The sequence below is a fragment of the Dipodomys spectabilis genome, unplaced genomic scaffold, assembly GCF_019054845.1.
Source record: "Dipodomys spectabilis isolate Male_0828 unplaced genomic scaffold, ASM1905484v1 ptg000297l, whole genome shotgun sequence".
Classification (NCBI taxonomy): Eukaryota; Metazoa; Chordata; class Mammalia; order Rodentia; family Heteromyidae; genus Dipodomys; species Dipodomys spectabilis.
In genome coordinates, this window is record NW_024870974.1 from 21,393,547 (window position 1) to 21,419,880 (window position 26,334).

Here is a 26,334-nt window from a genome sequence, read left to right on the forward strand (position 1 = left end):
AGAGACATGACGTGGAATTGGGTTTTTTTGGACAAATGAGGCACAGTACTACATTCAGAGTTGTTTATCCAAGTTAAGGAGCAATGTTCTTGTACCTCACCCCAGTCAGAGCAGCCTGTGCTTTATGTGAATCAGTTCATATCATCAGTCAAGTGCCTTTAAAGTAGAACCATTCTTAATCACCCAAGAAGAGCTCCAGCTCATCAACACATTGTAGAACTACTTTGTCACCAAAATGTTTAAGCTCCAGATAGTAGAGACTTAATTAGTGAGCAAGGTGAATGCTAAAAACTAAATTTCTCTCTTTCTTTATAATTACAAAATATGAAGCAGAAAAAAATATTTTGCAAAGAACACTTTATTTTATAGTTAATGTCAGTCCTCCATTGAAGCACCAAGAATAGTAAATCTGAACACTGGGGGCAGGGTAGCTCAGCGGTAAAGCACTTGCCCAGCATGCAGGCCCTGGGGTGATTCCCAAGCACCAAGAAAGAGGGAATGGGAGAAGGAGCAGGCAAGAGAGGAGGAGAGAGGAGGGGAAGGGAAGGGAGGGGAGGGAAGGAGAGCAGAGCAGAGATTTGTGTTCTCCTATCAAAAGTATCTTGAGTTCACTGACTGGCCTTTCTTCACAAGATCACAAAATAATTCACCTATAACTTCCAGGTCTGACTTCATAACATTCTAGAAACAAACACTAACACCATCTCAAATGGAAAAACCAAAGTTGATATGTTCAATCAACTTTCTTTCCCTAGGCAAGTCTTTCCAAAACTGGACCATGTGGTTATGCTGGTTTTCTGGAAAGAAATGCCAGAGGAGCTTAGTTGTTCCAAACTAATACTGAAGAGTTAATACAAAAACAAAAACAAAACTAACTAAAACAGGGCCATTTGAAGTACATAAGACTCAAGGGCATCAACACTGGTCTTCTTGTCAACTGGACAATCTAGAATCCTCTCAAGATTTCTGGCTGCATGTGGCAGACTGACCCATGGGGTTATCTCTACAACAAACCCAAGTTCCTCCAAAGAACCAATAAGAAAGCATAACTACATGGACACAGCCGAGTGAGTAAGGCAGACCATATGTCCACACGGCGTAGATGAGGAGCCACAGAAACTCACTGGAAACAGTGAAGGCAGTTGGTGAAATTGAATGCTTCCTGAGGAAGAAGCCAGTGAGAAGCAGAGTTTCACACAGAGTTCTGGGGAGCCCTGGAATCAAGGGCTGGGTGAGATGATGCGCAGAAGATGAGTAGAAGCCCTGTGAAGGGCCCCAAGGTCCCTAGCCCATTCTGAACCACTTAACCATTGCCTTCCTCCTCATGGAGCTCCACCCAAAGTAGCAACTTCAAGAAAACCGAGGAAATTTAGAATGTAGAACTCAGTACACTAATTTGTATTACTACACAATTACAAGAGAGGAACTCATCCACGAAAAAAGAGACATGAGAAATGGGAGTTTGCAGAGAAGAAAGAACTCTTTGAAAGAATTCTTGGAAAATATACTTTTATTTTAATTGTGATATATGTATGTATATACACACATAGATATATGTATATATCACAATTAAAATCCCCGTAGAATGATTGAAGTGCGAAAGTGATTAAAAGATGAGTAATTAAGAGCTAAAGTAAAAGACAAAGTAGTATTGCACTATTGGTCCTATTTAAACTATGCTCTTGGTATAAAACAAGGATTGAAAAACTCTGATTTTAAACATTGAATTCAAAAATAAGGAAAAATAGGAAAGGTCAGTTGACACACAATAAAAAAAATCCACTAATTCCATAAGCATTTGTATTAACATCTCCAGCAAAAATGTAAATTTTTTAAAAATTTAATCACAATTAAAACTAATGCCCTGATGTTTGTGGTTCATGCCAGTAATCCTAGCTACTCAGGAGTCTGAGATCTAAGGACTATGGTTTGAAGCCTGCCCAGGGAAGAAAAGTCTGTGAGATTCTTATCTTCAACAAACTACTCAAAAAACAACAACAAAAAAAGGCTAGAAGTGGCACTGTGGCTCAAGTGGTAGGGTGCTAGCCTTGAGCAAAAGAACCCAGGCCCTGAGTTAAAGCCCCAGGGTGGGCATTTAAAAAAAAAAAGAAGAAAGAAAAACTAATATTCCTGGGGCTGGGAAGGTGGCTTAGTGGTAGAGCGCTTGCCTTGCATGCCTGAGGCCCTGGGTTCGATTCCTCAGCACCACATAAGCAAAAAGAAAAAAAGCCGGAAGTGGCGCTGTGGCTCAAGTGGTAGAGCGCTAGCCTTGAGCTGAAGAGCTGAGGGACAGCGCCCAGGCCCAGAGTTCAAGCCCCACAACCGGGTCCCCCAAAAATAAATAAGTAAATTTAAAAAAATAAAAGAAAAACTAATATTCCTGCATGGCATACTTCTATATGCAAAATATTTAATTATTTCTTTTTAGCAGGCTGCCATTGCATTGTGTGCAACGTATTAGTAGACGGGTATTTTGTAAGTTGGTGACTGCCGCGTTTACCCTGAAGTCACTTGCTAGCTAGCCTCAAGCCAATAGCAAGGTTGCCCTGTGTTCTTTCCCCTCTGCGATCCTCTGTCTAAAGAGCCTTTCCAAGCCCAGTTCCTGCATCCTCTGTTACTGCCGTAACTCACCAGCTTACCATCGCTTGTACTTTGTGCATCTACCACACCACACACATCAGCATCCTGAGTACTCAGCTGTACAGATGCCGCTTGTCATTCACTCCAGGTGTTCTGGTCACGTCTGGGTTAAAGCGCTCAGCCTCACCAACCTGACACGCTCGTGAAGCGTGTAGCCCCCGTCCCTTCCTTAGCACTGTTTCTATGGGACACTTTACAGGGAAGCATTTCCAAGCCGGCTATGGTTGCGGACCCCCTGCCCTGTGCCACGCCCCTCATGCTTCTCCCTCTTCCTGCCATCCTTCAAACTTGTCTCCGGACTGTACTATCTCCTATTTCTTCTCCCATTACCTCTGTGACAATTTCTTGAGAAATTGCCTGTCTTCCCATTAAGTTTATAGGTCCTCAAAGGGTTTGTGCGGGACTTTTCGCCTTTATGTTCTAAAACCCAGCAGAGTTTATGACTCCCAGGTACATTCAATGAGCCTGAGTTGGCCGAATGAATATGATGAATTTAAGGCAAGCCAGTTGTATTGTAATAGGTACTTGTATTTTGTCTTCTAACAAGATGAGCAAACAGTCATCAGATGCCATTCAGTTCAGACTGGGCTTCCTGATAGACAGTCCCCCAGATACAGAGGAGCACCATGCTGAACGGGCCTGATCATGGAGGAGGAGGGAGACTAATGCTGTGTAGAAATGGACTAATGGTGAATTATTTATCAGTATTGATACTGTACTACCCAGCAGAAATGGGATTAGAAGCAGTAAAGGCAGATAAAACACAGAAACAGCAGCACAAGGAACTGTCTTGGAGAAAGGCTCCAAGGCCTAACTGTACTCAATCTCTTCAGGTAACCCTGTTACATCAGGAAACCAAATTCCCAAGAACCACTGCAGGCTTCCATGAGGTGGTGTAGTTCAACACAGGCACAGCGCCTGTTACTTCAAATTCATCCATAGTAAAAGAAGATGACCCTGGTGGGAGATCATGGAGGGCTGTGTCAAACTCCTGAGTTTGGAACCAGGTGTATCTGGGCTCAAATCCTGCCCTATACACATACTAACTGCGGCCAGTTCTCTAACCTCCCTGCCTCTCCTTTCCTCAGCACCGAAATGGTCGAAGTAAAACCTACCCCACCGGTTCGCTCTGTGCAAAGATTCTGGCTTCATGCCTGGCACTCAGTAACTCATAAATACCTCAGTCCCCAGCCCACCTCTGTACCTCCCTGTGAGAATTCATATAGGACAGACACATCCTGAGTGTCCTATTGGTACAATTGAAACTTCTTTATATAAAAATACCTAGGAGCTGGGAAGGTGGCTCAGTGGTAGAGTGCTTGCCTAGCATGCATGAAGCCCTGGGTTTCATTCCTTAGTACCACATACACAGAAAAAACCAGAAGTGGTGCTGTGGCTCAAGTGGTAGAGTGCTAGCCTTGAGCACAGACAGGTTCAAGGGCAGTGCTGAGGGCCTGAGTTCAAGCTCCAGGACCAGCAAACAAAATAAAAATAAATACCTACATCTCTCCAAGGCCTGATAGTGGTAAGCTAGATCTTAAACCGTCTTCCTGTGGGGCTAAGCACAGATGTCATCTTACTCTCATCCAGTTACCAAGCTTATATTAGTTCTGATGCTAGAACTGCATGCTTGCATATCATCATGTATCCTTTCTGTTAATTGGCCATGGAAATGCCCCTGAGTTATTAACTGCAACTTTTATGACTGTGATCTCATAAAAAATAATGCCCTCCTTACAGAGTCATTTACTGTCCTTTATTTTTTACAGATTGCTGAATCTAGAAGTTTCAGATCTACTGAGTCTTGATACTCTTCTTATAGTTCTAAGTTTAACCTTAGAGGAAAAGTTATCCATATCATCACTACTTAGTTCTAAGTTTAACCTTAGAGGAAAAGTTATCCATATCATCACTACTTAGCTCCACAATCAGTCAGCAACTTACCCGAATCAATTTCTAGAAAGTCATAATTAACACCCTTTCTACACGTGGCTCTGGATTGGTTATTCAGGTCAGTAACACTCATTTCAGACATCAGGGATTCCTGATTTCTTTTTTAGATTTTGAAATGCTACTCGCATATCCATGATGAGGTATCTTGAGGAAAAGACACATTTAGACATGAAATGCTTTTATGGCTCATATATTCCCAAAGCTACTTTTAAGTCACTCTTGTGTGTTTACATTTTGACTTTGACTTGCCACATAGATCAGCTGTGGCAATTTCCACTGTGGCATAAAAACGAATTGTTTCAGAATTTCCAGCATTTTGGATTTCATATTTTGGATTAGTGGTGCCCCTGATCTGTATTCAATACACAAGGACCTTAGCATTAACCTTCGTGCATTTTGAGCATGCTAACCTACAGATAGCTGATTTATTTTTTATAGATTACTGAAACTACAAGTCTCAGATCTATTGAGTCTTGATACTATTCTTTAGTTCTAAGTTGAACCTTGCAGGAAAAGTTAAAGCAAAACTTTTGGAAACATCCACCAATGGGCACCCGCAGATTCTCTGTGTGTACATGGGGAACCCATAGCAGGCCCTCCGGTTGGTGGCTGCTCTACCCAGCCTCTTCTGTGATAGCTGTGTCTCCCCAGCTTCTTCTCTGGTGGGCCTCTCCGAAATTTTCTCCTCCAGGATAAGAAAATTGCAAGGAAAACTCCTGGAGGAAATAATACATGTTGTGTTTAGGTGATTTAGTCTAACTATCTTCCTCATATCTGTCCAGGACCCTGCTCTGGTTATCATAGTTAGGACACCCTCCTGCCTGGTCGGAGAAAGTGAGGATAAGCAGACCGTCCTTCCTAACTCTCAAAGCTTCATTTGAAGCCCAAAGTGAGAGTAAAGATTCCCTATAACCACATGTGTCCATATGTGTGTGTGTATGTGTGTGTGTGTGTGTATTCATGTCCATCTAGGCACATAGACACACACGCATATACTCTAACCCCACTACCAACCCCTGGGCACCAGCTCATCATCCAGAATCACTAGGGTTAGCTATCTAGGGCATTCCAGGAATTGCTCTAGGCACAAGCAGTAAACTGGTGCCTCATATGACTGCCCCTCAAGAATGCATAGAATGCACTGGATAAAATTCAGGCAGGAGGCAGTATTTAACATGGGAAGGTTTTGCATACAAACCTGAAACTCCAACTTGGGAAAATTGGAAGACACGACAAGTCAGGGCTTCATTCCTTGCTGGTGATGCACGGCCTGACTGGAGTCATCACAGCCCTCTTGAGATAAAGCATGACTTCAGAAATCCATTGGAACGTGACTGCCTTGCCTCAAATGTGGACACAGTTTCAGGGCTTCATGTGCATTGATTCGTGGCACAGAAGAAATCAATGTTTTGAGTTTTCCTATTAGATCTCATTTAATTAAAATACTGGAAACATCATACAGTAAAACAGCCTGTGTGCCTATTAGCCAACAACATACAAGCTAGTATCTCCCTGGTAACTAATGTTCACAGCAGGAAGGAGTAATTAGTAGCTTTATAGACTAAAGTTTCACTGAAACTTTTTCTCAAACAAATTATTCCTTTCCATAAATAAAAAGGCATATGCCTTAATCAAAGATGCCTGAGTACAAAAACATTGACTAGACTAAACTTGACTGTGAAACAAGAAATGGAATGAATGTTCTCAGGAAAAAACAATACCATACTAAGACTGCCATAGTTAGAAGAGGAGTTAGCTGGGAAATGATTGGGATAGCAAACCTAATAAAGAAACACAATGAATGCCAAACCTATCCTTCTTGTTAAAAAGTTGAGATGAAATGTGTACATAAGGATACCCTTGCATACACAGCACCCATGTACACACATGTGTGAAAACCTAAGAATGTACAAAAACATGCATGCATATATATTAATATATCCATATCGTATAGGGCATGCTTATTTAGCTAAAGCAGTACTTACACAGGCATATATATCTGTGAGTGTATGTGAAACAAACACTCATGTCTGCAAACATAGTTACTAACTCCACCTTTTTATTATTGACTCATCTTTTAGAATTTCCCAAAAGAGCATGAGTGCAATTCTATGTGTTTGGTTGTTGGTTAGATTCTTCTTTGTGGAACATCTATTCTGTATACCCCCATGCGTGCAATGAAACTGGATTCTCTAAGCAAGGATCCAAATCCCAAAGAAATATCCATATAAGTAGGTTTTTGTCTCGTCATAACTTGCTTGTGGTATTGATGAACATTTGACACCCAAAATGGCTATAAGGGACAGGATGCCACTGCCTTTTTATTGTATTACTCTTTTGCTGTTGATGTGTGTGACTCTCGGGGTATAGTACAGGCACTGATTTACATTTTGAGCTTAAAGAGTAACTCCTGAGTTCTCTACTAGAATAAGGAGGAAGTGCTTTTGTAGAGAAAATACTCTTAAGCGTCCACGGTACCAGTGTAAGTTCTTGATCCAACAGGATGGAAGATGGTTGAATGAATTAAAATTGGTTTCAACATGATTTTACTGAGGTAGCAGGTCTTAGTGTCTTAAAATTAACTGCTAAATGCCAAACAAGGCACCAAGGTTCCGTGTTACAGTTCCTATGGGCTCATGGAAATAAGACCTTTGAAATAGAATCTGGTCGTTGGCCACTACCAAGCAGAAGAGGAGGGTGGAAACTACATGCCGGGAGTCTGGTACTTAACCCAGCTCTCACAATGCAGAGCTAATTTCGCACTGATGTATTTTTGTCATCAAGGTGTATCACGGGGGCTTTGACTCTCCACTGACCTAGCGCCAGGCTTACGATATGCTCGCCTCCTACGGCTACGGTTGTCTCCCTGTCTCACTGCGCATCCTCCCGTCTTTCTAAAACGCAATTGTAAAATGGAAACAAGCATGCTCATCTTTGATGCTGGAATAACTGTCAGTTCCCAAGGAAGAATGTCTACAGCACTCTCCCACCAGCTCTTTCAGTCGGCTCTCATTCTTGTATCTCTGGGTGTTTTCTCTTAGAGGGAGTGGAAGAAAACCAAAGACACCCTCAGCCCCAGACTCCAGTGGGTTAATGAACGGGATTTAGTTAGTCAAGTCCTCAGGGGTCCTGGCTTTATTTTTCCATGCTGGTGTTCCTGGTGGATGAGGTGAGTCTTCTTCCACAGGAGTTTCCCTGGATTCAACTCAGGCACTATGGCGTCAGACAAGCAGGTTGTATGCCATGTGGGGGCTTATGGATATTTAACCATTCTGCATCATGTTCACCATTATTGAGAAAAGTACCCCAGATCAAAGAGAATGTCTCAGTCAGGTATTGCTCTGTGGCAAAATAATACAAACTATTTGAAAGCTGGGAAGAAAAACTTAAAGAGGCTGCATAGTAAGATCATTTATAATAGTGTACCTGCTATTGGGGACATAGGTCATGCTTGTGGTTGCAGATTTTTCAAAACTGATCAGCTCAAATTCACTTTGATTGCATCCTCCTAGAAAATGCTAGCAGAATGATAATCCCAGCAATTCAGAAACTATCCTGGGCAAATATTTGTGGGGTTGAAAAGAAAGGAAGGGACTCATGATAAATATAACTGGTCATAACAAATAGCAGCAGTATGATACTTTTAAAAATAATTAAAATTCAGAATCTATGTGGGTTGCCTATAGAAATGGCTGTTAGGGAAAAGTTACAAGACATATTAAGAGCAAACAGGAAAAGAAGAAAGTCATAAAATGCTGAAGATGTTTAGTATACCTCCAAGAAGTTAGTCTGGGAGTTAGTTCCACTAATCCGTCAAAGCCATTTGCTAGAGATGTCAGTGATTTGCTGCAATATTTATTAGTATCTATTTTGAGCAGGGTTGAAATTTCCCCTGCTCTGAAGGAATTTAGATTCCAATAGATGTAGAACAGATGTGTGTGAAGTAAAGGACTTATTTTGCCAAGTGCCATTTCTGAAATATTAGTCTCATTCCCCAGATCAACTGAAGGCTTTGTCTACCCAAGGGACTTACCCCTCATTAGTTCAAAAAGGAGGAAAAGAGTAATGATCCTCTTTGGCTGGTGGAGGAGATAATAAAACCTTAACCCCCATCTTGAATTCCAGAAATTCCCAATGGGCTTATTTTCAAGGAACTTGGCTTTTTGAAGAAATATTGATGAAGTACCTCTGTCTTAGAGTTTCCATAATATGAGGAAACTTCTAGTTCTGAGTCCTTTTCCTCATCCCGTGCGTACTGTGGATGTGCTGGCCCGGTTCTGGTAGTGCCGCTCTAGATGGTACTTTTTGGTATCTCCCACCTCTTCATTCTCAGAATCACCAAGCTCAAATCAGAGCCGCGGGCATGCTCACACGTCAGTGCTGCCAGTGACAGGTAGAATTCTACACAGGTGGTCCTGCTACTCAGGGAGGTCCAGAGAAATGTTCTCAAGCTGGAAGTGGTCTTAGGAGCTACCTGATGAGGCGTAGCTGTTGGAAGGAACTGGAATAAGAACTTCTTGGCCCATCAAAATCAGTGAAGCCCTAGTGTGCTGCTGCATGGTCCGGATTCGGTAGCCTGTTCTGTGGACCTGCCCCGGTTCCACACCATGGTGTAATCCACGTACATCCAAGTAAAAACAATACGAGTGTCCATCCTCAGTGTGTTAATTTTTAACAAACCAATGGCTTGGGACTGTCTGTAATCTACAGAGACAGATCAGATTTATAATTTGCTCTAATTTGGAGAGGAATATATCCATGCTTAGAATGTTGAAATCAAGCAGCACTATTCATCGGGTAGCTGGAAGAGTGTGTTACAAGTGCTTTTCAGAGAAAAGCAGAGACTGCGGTAGGCCGCACTAGACCCACGCCTTGAAATCTGGGACGTGGTTTTCTGGCTACCTCCATCTGCAGTAAGAGGGCACTTGCGGGGCAGGAGACAAGCTGCCAAAGGCCCCCAGCCCACTCCCCAGAGAAGAGTTGCTGCTGCGTTCCGTGGCGTGGGAGGTGTGGATCGGTCATAACCTGTCCTGCATCTCACACTTCTTCTTTCAAGCCCAATCCAGTCCACTCTCACCTCCAGCGATTCTGCAACCCATGGGTTCAAGCAACTGTGGGTGGAAAATACCAGGGGAAAATAATTACATTTTTTTATATTACTCAGCTCACTGAAACTGTTTTTCTTGTCCTTATTCCCTAAACAAACAGGATACTTATTTATATAGCACCTACCTCTTATTAGGAATTATAAGTACTGTAGACGTTGAGTTATATAATGGGATGTAGATGCAACACTTGCGCAAAATCCTTGGGATTTTGGTATTGTCAGCGAACCAAGCCCCAGCTTCACAAATACGTGAAAGATCATTAGAAAGGAAACCAGAAGACAGCCTTCGATGATGACAAATATGATGATGAGGAGGAGGAGGAGGAGGAGGATGGTGGTTGTGGTTATGCACACGTATGTTACAACAGTTCTGAACCAATTTCCCACTTCCTGCCCGTGCAGCTATTCATCTGTTTCCCCATCATCAGCTTTCCATGCCACTGCAAATGAATACAATAACAGACTCAGACATGTGAACAGCTATTATTATAATTAATCTTATGGGGCCAGTGATTAAAACGGGACTTTAAGCCTCATCCTGTGGGTCCTGACCTCATCCAAATCGAATCATATCCAAATACCACCAAATTGGGGAAATAGGATTTCATCATTGGAGTATTGAGAAAAAATTTAAACCATAATATACATACTATAACAATAAAAAGGACAAGTAAGGGGCTGGGAAGGTGGCTCAGTGGTAGAGTGCTTGCCTTGCATGCATGAGGCCCTGGGTTCGATTCCTCAGTACCACGTAAGCAAAAAAGGCTAGAAGTGGTGCTGTAGCTCAAGTGGTAGAGCGCTTGTCTTGAGCTGAAGAGCTCAGGGACAGCACCCAGACCCAGAGTTCAGGCCCCATGACTGACAAAAAATGAAAGTAAGATATCGCACTTTAGTAGATGGACAAGATGGTTGGCAGTTGATAGGTATTCAATATAATTAATATGATTAATTCTGAAAAAAAAGATTAAGAGAGAAAGGGAGGTGACACTGTAAGCTTTTGTTAGTATCAAGGTACAGAAAATAGTGCCTGACTTGCTTATGGATTCATCTACTCTCTGCTCAAAGAGACACGTACACATTTTGAGCGTGGAGATTTATAAGAAATGTACTTAAGTTTGTATTGACTGTGGGATTTTCATCAAATCATAGTTGTGATTGTTTTGTTGAGGTGTATGAAACTATACATAAGGTCTCAAAAGAACAAATGTGGGATTTTTTAAGTTGTCTTTTCATTTTGCTTTGCTGTAAAGACAGGCTTAAATATAACACAATTGATTCTATGCATTTTGATTAGAGCCTTGTACTTCACACCCTGCTCCCCGCGCTAAGGAATTAGTTGGGGTGTAGCCTGCCTCTGGTCTCACAGAAAGGACATCCAATTAAACAAGTCGGTAAATTATGGATTATGATATCAAGCTATAACTAAGAACTAAAATAAGGCCAGGAAAAGAGTTAGAGAGTGACCATGGAGTCAGGCCAGGGAGAAGGGCTTACCCAGTGATTCATCCTCAAGCAAGACTTGAATGTCAGGAAGCATCACTACTTAGTGAAGGAGACAGCTTGCTATTTTCCTACCTACACTTATGTAGCATTTCTTAATACCTTTCTTCCCTTTCCCAGAAGATATAATTAGAGTAACCTGCTTGTAAGTGTCTGTACCTTTAAAAGATGCACTAAATTCTGAAATAGCATAGTAGTCTTTTGAATCAATGGTTGGGGCTAGGGCAGTATGTGTCTGGGCGAACCTTATGAAAGACATGAGAAAGCATCTCAATGAAGAGATAATAATTCTGAAAAACTGACAGTTTAGGTTAGAGGGAATACAGATCTCATTTTTTTATCTTGAAAGTAGAAAGATATAGAAAAGTAAGGGGGAAAAAAGGAAAAGCTCAAAGAAACATGAAATGAATTTGTAAGAATTCAGGGCTTAATTAAAAGATCAAGCATATGTATTGTAAGTATTGAGGATGGTGAAGAGAGAAAAGCGCAAACTATATTAAATAGAAGGTATTATGTTGGTGCTTAGGGAGCAATTGTTAAGGGGTATAGCTATAACTCAGTGGGAGGGCATTTCTCTAGCATGTGGGAGGTCCTGTGTTCACTCTCTGGCATCACAAAAACCTCAGTTAGATAAAATGCTAAAAAATAAAGCATTAATACTCTTATTAGTCTGCAATGTGATTTGGCAAACAAGCACACAAACATGCACACACATATGCACATACACTCAGACTATTGTTAACCATGTCTGGTACATGCTATACTGCCCAGGTGATTGTTATTGTATTTAATATATGTATAGAAATCCTGCTTTATTCTTTCCCCATTAGGCCTTCTTCCCTCACGAATGTGCTGGATGGAATGTCTTTTTTTTTTTCCTAGCAGTCATCCCACTGTTTCTGTAATGTTCTATTTCCTCCGTGTTGGATGTAGGTCGTGCATCCACATTCCATTAAGATCCCATCTACCACATGAAAGCCTTATTCTTGCATCGTGTGTGCGTTTCAGTCTGTTACATGATAGTCCAGCCCTAGAGCCAACAGAAATGAGAGACTGGGGCTCTGATGGAAACACAAGGTCGACTTTAAAGGTCGAGTCACAGAACATAACAAAACCGGTAATGCTTCCTTTGCTTAGGGAATGGTTGGAGAGGAAAAGACAGAAGCAGAGACAAACTATCTTACACAAGCCAAAGATTTTCAAAATAAGGAAATATTTGAGGCAGATGGTTTGTGAGATACATAGTTGTTAGGAAGCAAATGATTGGCTGTGTTTCTTAGTGCAGGAGACTAACACTGACCTGAGTACATTTGATCTTTATATACAGGCATCATTTTTTTTTTTTAATCAACCTGTACCACTTACTATATAAGGTTTGGAATTTGATTGTCATTTCTGATTGTTCTGAAGATTCTGTTGGGAAATCAACTGTCATTTTGGTAGGGTTTCGCTTGTAAGTAACCTGCCTTTTCTGCTTTTCATTTTCTTGCTTGATGTTTTACTCTCTTATGTCCTGTGGAGGTCCTTTTCTGCTCTCGTCTACTGGGTATTCTAAAAGCAATGTGAAGCTGAATGGTTTCTCTTTTTCAAGACTTGAGAAGTTCTCTGGGCGGTATAGCATGTACCAGACATGGTTAACAATAGTCTGAGTGTATGTGCATATGTGTGTGCATGTTTGTGTGCTTGTTTGCCAAATCACATTGCAGACTAATAAGAGTATTAATGCTTTATTTTTTAGCATTTTATCTAACTGAGATTTTTGTGATGCCAGAGAGTGAACACAGGACCTCCCACATGCTAGAGAAATGCCCTCCCACTGAGTTATAGCTATACCCCTTAACAATTGCTCCCTAAGCACCAACATAATACCTTCCAAGTACTTGTGCCACTTGAGCCCAGCATTCAGATACCACTATAATCTAAATACTGTCTCTTCCTAAGCCTATTGTATATGTCAAATGAGATCAGTCAGGAGAGCGGAATGCGCTAGGTATCTCGGAATAAAAGAACTCAACACAGTAATTATATCACAAAAATGGGGGGGGAGATACCTCAGCTTCTGCCTTCGCAGCATGCATACAAAATGACTTTAAATGGGTTGTAGATTCCAGTGTAAAAGCTAAGCTATAAAACTTCTAGATGAAAGCATGGTAATAATTGTTTACATCTTTCAGATAAGCAAATATATTTTTAAACCCAAGCAAGAATCACAGAAAGACTGGAACATTGGATGACTTCATCAAAATTTAAATTATTTGCTCTTTCAAGTATATATTTAAGAAAATGAAAAGTCAAATCGCAGACTGAAGGAAGATATGGGCAATATGCATATCTGACAACAAACTTGTAATCAGAATACAGGACTCCTTCAACTCATACAACCCAGTTTTTAAATGCGTGAATTTGCAGATGACTGGCCAGCTTGATGCTCTGGGGAAGCATCATGGGTACTTGTTTCAGCTAAGCATTCTTCCTTTTTAAACTCTGTGCTGTCTTCTCTACACAAATACAACACCACACACACACACATACAGACACACACATCTCTTCTAGAAAAATGTAGAGTATAAATAAATAATATTTATTGAAAAAAAGTGCAAAGAATTTACTTTGGTACATTACAAGAAAGATTTGCACACTGCCTAAAATACCAGGAGAAGAAGCCTCACTTCATTTGTCATCAGGGAAATGCACATCAACGCCACAACCAGATACTTCAACATGCCAACTAGAGTGACTGACATTCAAAAGGCCGGTGATGGCAAGTGTGGAGAGGAACTGAAATCTTTACACTCTGCTGTTAGAAGTGAAGATTGTACAACCCTGCTGAGAAACAGTTGTGAGATATCATCAGCAAGATGGCAGACTAGGTAACCCCAGACCATCATTGTCCACCGTGGAGGTACCAGCTAACTTCAGAAGAATCTATGGACCAACTGCCTTTGTAAGAAATGCAGAAACCATTTAAGATGCTCCTGCACCCAGGCAATATGATGAAACAGAGCCAAACATGGGGGAGCCAGACAGAACAATCCATAGAACTCACTCAAAGAATGACATGGTAGAAAACTCGCAGCTCAGAACTTTGTGGTGAGCAGGGGGAAAGGAAAAGATATACAGTGATATACCCAGCATTTTGACTCGTGGAGGACAGCCTTTGCAACTGGTTTTTGTCCCCTGAATTTCACCATGATCATAGCCCAGTGACAGGTTGGCAGCCACAGAAAACAAAGGTAATCAAGATGACTTAATTGAGCCCAGACCTCAAGGACAAACACTAGGGGGCGCTCCTACATCCCAGCTTTCTACATCATCTGGAAGGCTGTGGTGGTAGTCACCAGCTGAACTCAAACTTCACTATGATTACGTGAAGAAGGAGGAAGGAGCTGGGAAGTCTCCAGAATTTTTATCCTACTACCTGTATGAAACCAGACTGCAATGACTGACTGAGATGGCTTGTATTTGCAGTGCTGAGATCCCAACGGGACCATACTAGGGCAATGTATTCAAATCGTGGGATCAAATTAAATATCCAGAAGTCAACACATAGGAAGATGGAGACAGATGACTAATCAGAGGATTCAAACGAATTTGCCCAAGGACGTTCGGTGAATTGAAGGAGAGAACACAGACAAGCTCCCCTCATATCTGATTCTGGAATCACAGGGCCCTATCCGATGAATCGGAAACATAATAGCTTCCCCATTCCTCCTTCCTCTCTGTCTCCTTGACAGAATGTAAAGGAAAGCCGCCTGGCAGAGCTTGGGAACTGTAGTTTCTAGGCCCCTGGGAAACAGAAGTGAACACAAGAAAGGCAAGCAAAGGGCTAAGGGCTGTTTCTGACATAAAGCTTACTGTTGTAAACTGCAGCCGAAGGAAGCCATCCGTATGCATTGGAGTTTGCTCTGTTGTTCCCACTAGTGAGGCTGGGTCTCTGGAGAGGAACTCCATTTCCCCTTATCTCCCTCTTCCCCGATCCTAGCTGACATAAACTCGTGGTGAAATGAGGTCTGTATATAATTCGGCCTAGTTGCCAAAAAGGAGGGCTTAGAGGAGGATGACCATGTATGATTCCAAATATGTGTCCAAATCCATCTGGAAGCGTTTTCCTTCTCACTCCCTTTTTATTCCAGTAACATTCACACTTATCAAGAGTCTTTTATCTACCTGATATTATTCCTAGGGCTTAAAGCTCTCTACCAATGGCATTAATATGGTTCATAACATCACTATTGACAAATGTTGTCTTCTGTGCAGAACTTGAATGGAAAACTCTTTTAGCACAGACATGACTTAATGAATGAAATGCCAAAAATAGCCAGTAAAGGGTTGGGGAAATTGGAGAAGATCTTTCTCTTGCTGGGTATTTCTGAGACAGAAAAGCAGTAGGAAAGAGCTCAAAGCAACTATGTGATCTCATTTAACAAAACCAGTGATCTGAACCCCTCACATCTGAATGAGAAAGTGTCTTTCTCATCGGGCTTCATTGTGTATATTTACAGTTATGGAGAGACGTTTAAAAGGCAAAAGTGCCAGCTATGTCTGAGCCATTCTAGGAATCACATGGCCGAGTGGATGAATTGGTATTATAAGCCTGAGATGTCTGGCTCACAGGCAGCTGAGAACAACGTGGCTAACTATAAATGTAGGAGTTCTGCCATTCCAGAACGAGAACAACACAGTCCTCAGCAGCCCTGGCTGGTGTCACCGTTCCCTGCCTTCCACTGTCTTTGACAAGCCAACATCACTTGTAAGTGTGAAGCGGTAGTGGGGTTATCTCATACGCCATGGGGGGAGCAGATTGAGAGGAGTGTAACAGATGTAGCCTTGTTAATTGCTTAGCACATTGTCTCATAAACAGGAAGGACCCAATGCATTCTCCACAGTACTAAACATTCTATGGCATAGTTCCTCAGGAAAGTAGCCCAGAGGCCTGCCATTCTCACAACAGAGTCTACTCATCAATAAGAAGATGTAAACCAAATCAGATGTAATTTATTATTTTTATTAGAAATTTTTATTAAACCAAAAGACACAAAGGAGCACATTTCTTCATTAAAACCATCCTGCATTTCAAGACCAAGTAATATTCTTGCTAAGATTATGGCAAAGAACGCATAGGCACTGCTCCAGCCAAAGGAACCAACATCCACATTCTGAGAGGAGCCGAAAAGGAAGTACCTCCCCAGGGTGCGCTTTCTTTCATGCTATGGGATTTAAAGGGCTGGAGATGCATTTGAGTGGTAGAGTGCTTGCCTAGCATGCACAAGGCCCCTGGTTTGCTCCCAGCACCATAAGAAAACAAAAATTATATACGATACAAGATTGACTGAAAATCATATCTTTTTACCATGAAAATGGATCTCAGTAACTGTGGAAAGAAAATATCACTTTTCTCTGAAACCTTACTTTTCACTACATAGAAAAAAAAATAAGGATTTGTGCAATAGATAACTTCCAATGAGTGAGCACCACAGCAAGCCATCTGGAGAATCAGGACACCCCAGGGATTGTATCGCCACCATGTTATTTCCTCTCAAAACAGAAAGAACTTCTTCCCAGGGCGATGTTTGTTCCTAGCAGAGAAGGATGTATTCCAGCCTGCTACTGCTCTGTATCTCTTTCACAAGACAGGCAGCAGAGTAAATGCAAAACCTCATTCTGGGAAAGAAAATCTTCTGCTGTAACTTCAAATAATTACCATCAAGAAGCTATTAAGTAGCCAGCTCATATGAAAACTGCCATGATAATTTCATAGAACATCTCAGGCAGAGGCATGCAAAACAAAATATATATTTAAAAGCCAAAACAAACTCAGCTGCCCTGTTGCTCACACTACCCAACGAAGCAAAATCTCTTAACTTCCAATGGTGAGATCTTGAATCTGATGAAAGATGGCAGAAAAAAAAAGTGCCTACATGAAGCTAAGCACAAACTTGTGCATGTCATTTTATGTATGCCAACCCCACTACACACACACACACACACACACACACACACACACACACACACACACCCCTCGTGCTTAAGATTGTAACTCAGTACAGTGTAGGCTATGGTCATGTTCATGAGTCATACAGAAGGGTTCAGCTCAAGGTGAGCGTTCTACCACTTGAGCCACTGCACCACTTCCAATTTTCTGGTACTTTACTGGAGATAAGAGTCTCACAGACTTTCCTGACCAGGCTGGCTTTGAACAGTGATCCTTAGTTCTCAGCTACCTGAGTAGACAGGATTACAGGCATGAGCCCACCAGAGCCCAGCAAACAGGAATTTTTAACCATTTCCAGCTTTGATTTTTATCATCAGAGGACAGAAATAGTAATGCTTTCTATATCAAACATCAATTGTGAATATTAAATTAGAGAATCTACTTAATGTACCTAGCATGGCTGCAGGTATTGATATTGATATTAAACATTTTTTGAAAAAACTATAAAAACATATTGCCCTTCCTGACCAGAGAGCAACTTCAGCTTAGTTTCAATTCCACACACAGTTCTTATTTATGGATTGTGGTTGGATTTGGAAATGGGAGTCTTGACAATGCAGTGCGTCTGGGTGATGAATTGATGAATGTGAGCCAGGTGGGCATACAAGCGTTAACTTCCTGCTGCTGTAATGTATTCCCAGAGACAGGGAGGATTCTAAACAAAAATGCCACCAGCTCACAGAGTTAGAGATGGGAAATCCAAGCCTGAGGAGCCACATCCAGATATTTCATATTTTATTGTGTGTGTGTGTGTGTGTGTGTGTGTGTGTGTGTGTGTGTGTGTGTGTGTGTGTGTGTGTGTGTGTGTGTACCAGTTTTGGGGCTCTTAACTCAGGGCTTACGCGCTGTACATTACTCCTTCTGCACAAGGCTGGCGTTCTGCCAGTTGAGCCATACCTCCACTGCCGGCTTTTTTATGGTTAATTTAATACAACTTTCACAGTGCGCTGGCCTCTTGGGTAGTCAGGCTTATCTGTAAGCTTATCATGAACCACTGGTGCCTACTTTGTTTTCAACTCACTACCTTGGTGAGCAGCCAATGGGTCTGACCCAGACAGTGAAGGAAAATCAGGTCACGCATCCTTTTTATCAGAAACCTACTCCCATAATAATGGCATTGAGCCATTCATGAGAATGGAGTCTCTTGAGACCTGATCACCTTCAATGTCCCCACCTCTCAACTCTGTGACGATGGTGATTGTGTTTAGTATGACTTTGCTAGAGACAGAACCAGCCATGGTGCCAGCACTGGACACAGCAGATCTTCCCCCAAGGTGGGAAGGACTTCCGCTGTCTTCTGGCCCAGGGTTGATAGATGATCGAGTCAAGGCCACGGCAGAACCCCAGGCATCAGCCTCTTGCTCACCAGGAGAGACCTGGGACCCTTGGGTATCGTTGTATGTATTTCATAAAGAAGGAAGCGAGAAACCAAAACTTTATAATTTATGGATTAAATGGAATTAATAAATCCGACCACTGTGACTTGCTGGTCAGCCACAGATGGGCTAGGATGGGTTTTACTCAGAACTAAGTGGGGAAACACGTTACAGCGGTAGTTATGGGTCAGCAAAGTGGGTCCCCCAGCTCCATCCAGTCAGGCTCTCCGGAAGCTGATCAGAGATCCTGGAACATGTGATGTCTTCAGATCAGACTTCTGAATGACCCCCGATAATTCAGGAGTACTCAGCACTATCCCATTTCTTTGGCTATGGATCGGTGGCCTGTAACTGAGATTAAAAAGCCACATGAGCGTATTTAAGATACAGTAAGGAAAAGCATGGCATGACATTCTGCTGATTTTTCTTTTACCCATCCTCCCCCAGCCCCACAACCGGTCCTTTTGAGTCTTTCGTGAGGATCGCTGTCCTCAGCTCTGTCTACCCTCCCTGTTAGTCCCCTGAATGTAAGGCGTCACACTTCACTTTCCGCGCGGTCTAGGAGGTGACATCATAGATGACGGTGGTGACCCAGAGCGCCTTCTCCCACGGAGGCCGCTCCGTCCCCACCAGCACCTTCCTCCAGGCACCAGGCACACACTGCCAGCTCTCCCTTCTTCCAGGGTAAATTTCAAGTATATGTTTGTATCTGAAATGTACTGACTTTTAAATATTGGCAACTAATTCGCATGTTTAAGAAAACACGCTGTGGGCCAAACAAAACATCTCAGAGAACACGAGTTTGAGTTTCTGGCTGTAGGTTTTGGATGCTTGGAGATCTCCCGCTGTTGTTATCTTCTTACTTCACAGTCTTCCCTAGGAGCCTCATCCGGCCCCATGGCTTGAAAACCTTCTCTGTGCAGAACCCTTGGGAATGTACAGATGGCCGGGGCCTCTCCTCTGCGCTCCAGGCGCCTGCACCTAGCGGCCACCTCCGCCTCTCCCTCAAGGCCTCACGAGCACCTCACACTCACAGCATGTGCAAAACTAAGCTCTAGACCTGTCTCCAGGACACTCTCCCCTTCGTCCTCCCCTCTTGGCTCCATCCAGAAACACGGTTATTCTCTGATTTCTACTCTCTTGTTGCCGCTATGAGTAAGTAGTCCATGCTATAGAGTAATCACTGCAAGTCATTCTCCAGTTTCTCTGCTCATCTCCACTCCTGTGGTCTCAGGAAGCCAGCACGTTCACGGGTAATTCTGTAACCATGTCCTTGCTGAACTCCTTCTGCTTATTGGCCAGCTGCAGCCAGAGTGATCTCTTAAAATATTAAGGAGATCAGACTGTTCCCTGTTTAAAATCTCCCAGTGGCTTTACAGTGCATGAAAATGAAGAGAAGAAAGTATGTCAATTATTTCTCATCTGTAAAATGAGACTAAAAATACCAACAGAGATAGATAGATAGGTAGATAGGTAGATAGATAGATAGATAGATAGATAGATAGATAGATAGATAGATAGATAGATAGATAGATAGATAGATAGATAGATGGACACACATCCAGTTTCACATTTTTTCTAAAGATCTAGTTCCATTGAGTATTTGTTGAATGCCATCATTTTCAAGTACTGCATTCCTTTTCCTCCCAGTACTGCTCCAGTTGCATTCTGTCCTTGAAATGAAGGATCCCTGTGAACTTTGTATACTTATTGATCCTAGAAACAGGGCTCAGTCTTGATGTTGGTGTTTCCTTGTAAATCGCCCCATTTCTGATTCTTTAGGCTGTAACTCTTTATGAGTTCTTTTTATTTTTTTCCCCTCAAAATATCTTAGGAATTCATTACTCTTCGTGAAACTCATAAATCTTCCTTAACTGTGCCTGAACGATACATATATATATATCATATATGAATATATATCATATATGGACATATATATCACATATATGCATGCATATGTATGTATCTATCGTACGTACATCAGTGATTATCAGAGGGAGAGTATTATAACCGTCGTTCTCCTTATCTCTTAGACATTTTTAGACAGTTTTAATTGCATGCTCTGTAACAGAATGTACGAGAGCTGTGCAGTTTAAGGCTGTCTCGCGGCAGTCAGCACTTCCCAGCCGCCCACACTCCCTAGCTTGTCTCTGCATCCCAGCCTCACTTAATCATCTGATACCTGCCTCTCCACGGTGGGCATCTGCAGCCATCTGTGCATGCTGTTACCATTTCTTGAAAGGTTCGTCATCTTACTCATCTGGCAAACATACAGACCATCCTTTGCGATTGAAGGTAGACATCGCATTGGATAAGACACACTCTAGACACAGCCTGTGGCTGCATAGCCCTTCCCCTTCCCGCCCCCTCCTGTCCCTCGTGAATCCATTGCCTTGTGTCTTGTTTGGCTGATTGGTTGCTTTTGCCATGTGTAGGGTTTTGTGTAGTATTTTGAGGGGAGAGGGGTGAGAGTTGTTGGTTTGTTTGGATGTTGGTTGATGGTTGGTGTTGTTGAGACAGGTTCTCAGTATGTAGACTAGAAGGGGACCTTGAATGCTCTATCCTCCTGCCTTAGCCTGGTGAGTGCCGGGGTTACAGGAGTATGCCACCACACCTAGCCAGTAAATATACATAGGTGAATGTATAATGTATAGTTTTTGTAGAATACTTGGAAAATTTGATGAAAAGGGCTTTTTTAAGAAAACAAATATGAATTCATAATTCTATATTTCCATATGAAAATATTGTTTGTAAACCAGGTGCTAGTGGCTCACACCTATAATCCTAGCTACTCAGGAGGCTGATATCTGAGTATCTTGGTTTGAAGCCAGCCTGGGCAGGAAAGTCTTCGAGACTCTTATCTCCAATTAAGTCTCAGAAAAAGCCAGAAGTAGTGCTGTAGCTCAAGTGGTAGAGTGCTAGCCTTGAGCAAATGGAGCTCAGAGACAACACTCCGGCCCAGAGTTCAAGCCTCAACAATTCCAGAGGGAGAGAGACAGACAGAGAGAGGCAGAGAGAGAGAGAAAAAAACAGAGAGAGGCAGAGAGAAGAAAAAACATTGTTTGTGCCAGGGCCGGTGACTCATACCTGTAATCCTAGCTACTCAGGAGGCTGAGATCTGAGGATCATGGTTCAAAGCCAACCCAGGCAGGAAAGTCCATGAGACTTTTATCTCCAGTATACCACTAGAAAATCAGAAGTGGTGCTGTGGCTCAAGTGGTAGAGCGCTCGCCTTGAGCTGAAGAGTGCAGCACCCAAGCCCAGAGTTCAAGCTCCACAACCAACCAAAAAAAAAACAAACAAAAAAACATTGTTTGTTTGTGTAACTGCAAATCCTTCCTTTAAGAAGTAACATCATTTATACAGATACTCTCTGTTGTTGGACTTTTTAAGTTTCTTGTGAAGTTTAGTTACTATGAATAATGCTCAAATGAATTTGTTCTTTGAGACAAAGTCTTACAAAGTAGTTCAGGCTGGCCTCGAACTCACCATCCTCCTATCTCAGCTTTCTAACCTCTGGAATTACAGGAGTACGCCACCATGCCCAGCTTAAATGACTGTTTCTGCATCTCTAATTAGTTCTTTATAATACATTCTGGACATGAAATCACTAGGTAAAACTTTCACAGCTCTAATGTCTCCCTTGCAGAAGATTAAAACAGAACAGTATTCACTAATGACTAGGAAGGATGGGAGGAGGCAGGATGTAATAACTACTGGTTAAAACAGTCCAGGATATTTTTTCGAAATGAGTGAAGAAATGAAAGTATGAAATTCCCAATGTATAAGAATGATTAATGTTGCTGGGGTGAAAATGTCATTGGTGTGATCTGATTACTGCTCCTAATGCATGTGTATTGATTAGTGTGGTCTGATTATTGCTCCTAATGTATGTGTATTGACTAGTGTGGTGTGATTATTGCTCCTGGTGTACATGTATTGATTAGTATGGCCTGGTTGTTGCTCCTGGTGTATGAGAAGTTGGTTTTCCATGTATGCCCTGTAAACATGTACAATACTATGTCTCCAAAGAAGAAAGGAAAGTCCATAATTCTGTATGTAAGGTACCAACATACTTATCTCAAGGAACTCTTTATCTTTTTTGAAGACTGAAGGCTACAAAGGCAAAAAGAATCTCTTCTTTGTTTGCCTTCTATTTATATTGTAGTCTTCTATGAATCTTGTAATGATAGTACTTGCCTATCTTTCTTAATGACAAGTATTTGATATCTTACAACTGCAATCCTAACTTTTTTTTGCTAACTCTTCAATCTGATATATGTCTTGCAATATTACTCTAAATATTTAATGTTCCTATAGGTTTTATACACAATTATCCATCTATGACTCTCTTAATTTCCCCTCCCATATCAAATACATATTTTCCTACTTAGAGATATACCTCAATGACATATTTTCTTTGAGTTCTGCTAGGGTTATTTTTTGGTCTTTACATTTAATGTTTGCACATTTAGAATTTATCTTGAAATATAGAGTGAGATGTGGTTCACACACACCATAACCAATTTTTCTGCAACCCTCCCTTGGGCATTAACAGGAATGCCATGAGAAGGATTTGCAGGGAAATACACTGTGTGAATTTGCTCTCTTCTTCCAGGTGAGCAAGAGCCAGCTGTGAGCAGCGATTCAGACATCTCTCTCATCATGGCCATGGAGGTGGGACTCTCTGATGTAGAACTTTCCACTGACCAAGACTGCGAAGAGGTGAAATCCTGAAATGGTGAATGTAGAAAACAAAGACAGCAGGATCTGAGGGCATAGAAGGTCAAGTGCTCCGAGGCATGGACCAGGCGTACAGCCTTCCAGGCCCCGGGGCTGCTCGGGGCCTCTCCGCTCAAGGATGGTAATGAAAGCAATATCCAAAGTCTCTTCATCAGGATTGAGTGTGCCCAGCTCGGCAACAGTCCATGGTATGGGCAGCAACGTGGAAGTTGAAAGCTGAGTTTTCCCCTCCCATGCCCTTGTAGACAAACACTCATCCGAAGCTCCTAAAGCAGAGACCGAAGGAAACCCTCGGGGTTTCTCCGTTCTGTTTCCATTCTTCCAGGTTGTATTGTTTTTTTGTGGGGGGGGGGGGGGTGGGAAGAGTGTGTGATTTCCTTGGAAATTTCTTTTAAAAGACTGTGTTGTCGTTGACACCAGCTCCTTTGTCCTTCCTTTGATTCACCGCAGCTCTATTGGGGAGCTCTGTGGAGAAGCATGCCGACGTGAGGTGCATGTGGCTTCGAGAGGAGCCTGACACCCCAACACGGTGTGTGGTCAATTCCCTGGCAGAGTCCAGACCCGCCCTCAGGGAGTCTGGAGAGTCCTGGCAGCCAGAAGTCCCAACGCTAAGTCCCACATCTGTGGTGCCCACTGCCCGCTACTGTCAGCCAGGCCACCCCGGCTTCCACCAGCCAGGATCTGGCCAAGTCCACTGTACCGCACCAAGGGGGCTGGAGTGGAAGACTTCAGCTCTTTGCGTGTTAGAGTCTTGGGCTAAAATTCTGACCTCACCAGTCACCACCAGGCCAGGCTTGCTAGACTTTGTAAGTCGTATCATGACTATACACCCAACCCCGTGTCTTCTTCCCGTGGAAGGGAATGCCACCAGGAGAGCAGTCCCGCCTCTCCATGGTGGGGTCTGCAGGAGGCGGTGGGAAAGATGCAGTGGTCCTTGAGCCCATCCCCCTCTCCCTTTATGTCCACTCCTTCTGATAAACCCAACCAGACCACTGAAGAACGTAGGGGAATCCTTCGAGGGTCACCTCTCAGGGTCCTTGAGAAAGTCCAGACACCAGGAAGGAATGAGGCACGATGGGTGAGTCAAAAGAGCGGTGTGGCGCTTTGCTGCATCAACTGACTGAGGCCAGGCAAAGAGCTATCCAGGAAGTCCTAACACCCGCCTGTGCTTTGCAGCTGTTTTCGGGTTCTTATCTTTATTTTTCAGTAACTGTGACAGAAACGCAGGCAATTTTGTAATAATCCCAACTGTCCCAGCGAGGAGAGGACTAAGGCAGTGGCCTGTGATGCTGGACAGTCAGAGGTGGATTACCTTCGCTTCCTAAGCAGCTGGAGGTGGCCGGGCAGCTGCCTGGATGAACTGTGACCATGAGTTCTTCTCACAGAGCTGTTTTCTTATATTTGATGAGTGTTCTTCCACCTCATGACACTGACACTCATACAGATAGCGTTTGGTTGGCCTGTAAACCCTCACTGCCTACTGGGATGTGGGATGAATGCCAGTCAAGAAGGAACACAGTTTCCTCTGCTTTTCCCACCTTTAAAGATCTCCTATTTGAGGGTTTCTCAGTGGACAGCAAGGCAGGGGAAATTGTCACCACTTTCCAAAAAGATCACATCTCCCTAAGATCCCAGGACTTCGTGGGATGAATTCCAGTCTCTATGGAAAAGAAGTTAGGCAAGGCAGGGTGAGGAGAACTCTAAACCAAGAGACGGAGGTCTGAGAGGAGTCATACCCCCGTGCGGGCCTCCACTTTCCCATCTGTAAAGGGAAGCATTTAACCCAATTCCCTTTGGATCCCTGGTGAGCACTTGTCCGCAGGATCTTTGCTTTCAGATGATCATGTCATCTATCAAGCAGGCTTCCAAGCTGGGAGAGGCAGAGTTCCTTAGCATGTCACCTGTAATAACAGCCTTGGGGAAGTGGAACTTTTACGGTGCTGAGAACAAATATCAAAATGATTCTAGTTTTAAATCCAAGGAGTAATTGGTTTGCTCTGCATTGCTTCGAAACCACTATGAAGAGTTGGAAGTCTCTGGATAGTGTCGAATTATAGTTCTTACCTTGGAATTCTTCATCTCAAAGGCATTTCTTTGTCTTGATCAGCATTGGCCTACCCGCCTCCTCCCCACGGCTCAGCTATGCTCCCAAAGTAATGTTGGTATTAACTGAGAATTTAAGAGCAAAAGAAATGTAAACTGTGTTGTGTTCCTAGAAAACAGCCCTATGGTCCTGATTGGTGAGGGCTTCCTCCTCCCATCAGCAGCTGGGTAAATCAGGGATTGAGAGCATATGTAATCACCCACCCCTGCTTGTCCCAGGGAATGCTGGTAGATGGTGACAGGTCCTGGCCCCCAGCTGGGGCCTGTGGATCTGACCCCAATGAGGACCTGCTGCAAACCCCCAAAACCTGTGAGATTCTCTAAGAGAATTGGAGGTATTTCCTGTGGCCCTGGCAGTTCAGATAGAATAAGAAGAGTTAAGCTTTTCAAATGAATGAAAAAGGACCTTCTTCACAGTCTTCCTTGCCACTTTCCCCAAAGATCCAGCGAGCTGGTGATCCACATGTGAGTGTCAGACCCTGTGTAGCTCAGCATGTACACCTGGTGTATCCGCAGAGGTGTGCTTTCCTGGAACAAGGGTCTAGGCCAACACTGTCCAACAAAAATACAATACATCTAATATTTTTTCTACTGCACACATTTTAAGAAATTAAAAACCAGGTGAAGTAGTTTTAATAATCTATTTTTATGAACCCAATATTACTGTTGGAACATGTGTCTGATGTAAGAACATGGTAGTGAAATGTTTTCCATTCTGTGTGTCTACTCAATCCATCGTGTCTTTTTCTAAATCTGCTGTGTCTTGTACACTCATGCCACACCTCAGTGTGAGCTAGCCACATCGCCAGCACCCTCCAGCCACTGGTCAGCCCAGAGCTAGCACGGCTCCAGTACTCTCGCGAGACTCCCCGATCCTTACAGGAGAGAAAGAGTAACACTCAAATACCTCCAGACAGAGC

At 42.8% G+C, this 26,334-nt stretch overlaps 1 protein-coding gene across 1 annotated transcript in view; it reads left to right on the plus strand.

Moving 5' to 3' along the window:
• The window catches only part of Rnf150 (ring finger protein 150), a 139,742-nt gene extending 115,975 nt beyond the window's left edge, over positions 1–23,767 (plus strand). The window contains exon 10 of the mRNA XM_042701605.1: positions 23,187–23,767. Within this exon, the coding sequence (XP_042557539.1) occupies positions 23,187–23,305 (119 nt within the window). The 3' untranslated portion in view covers positions 23,306–23,767. The remainder of the gene's footprint in view (positions 1–23,186) is intronic.
• The last annotated feature ends 2,567 nt before the right edge of the window (positions 23,768–26,334 follow it).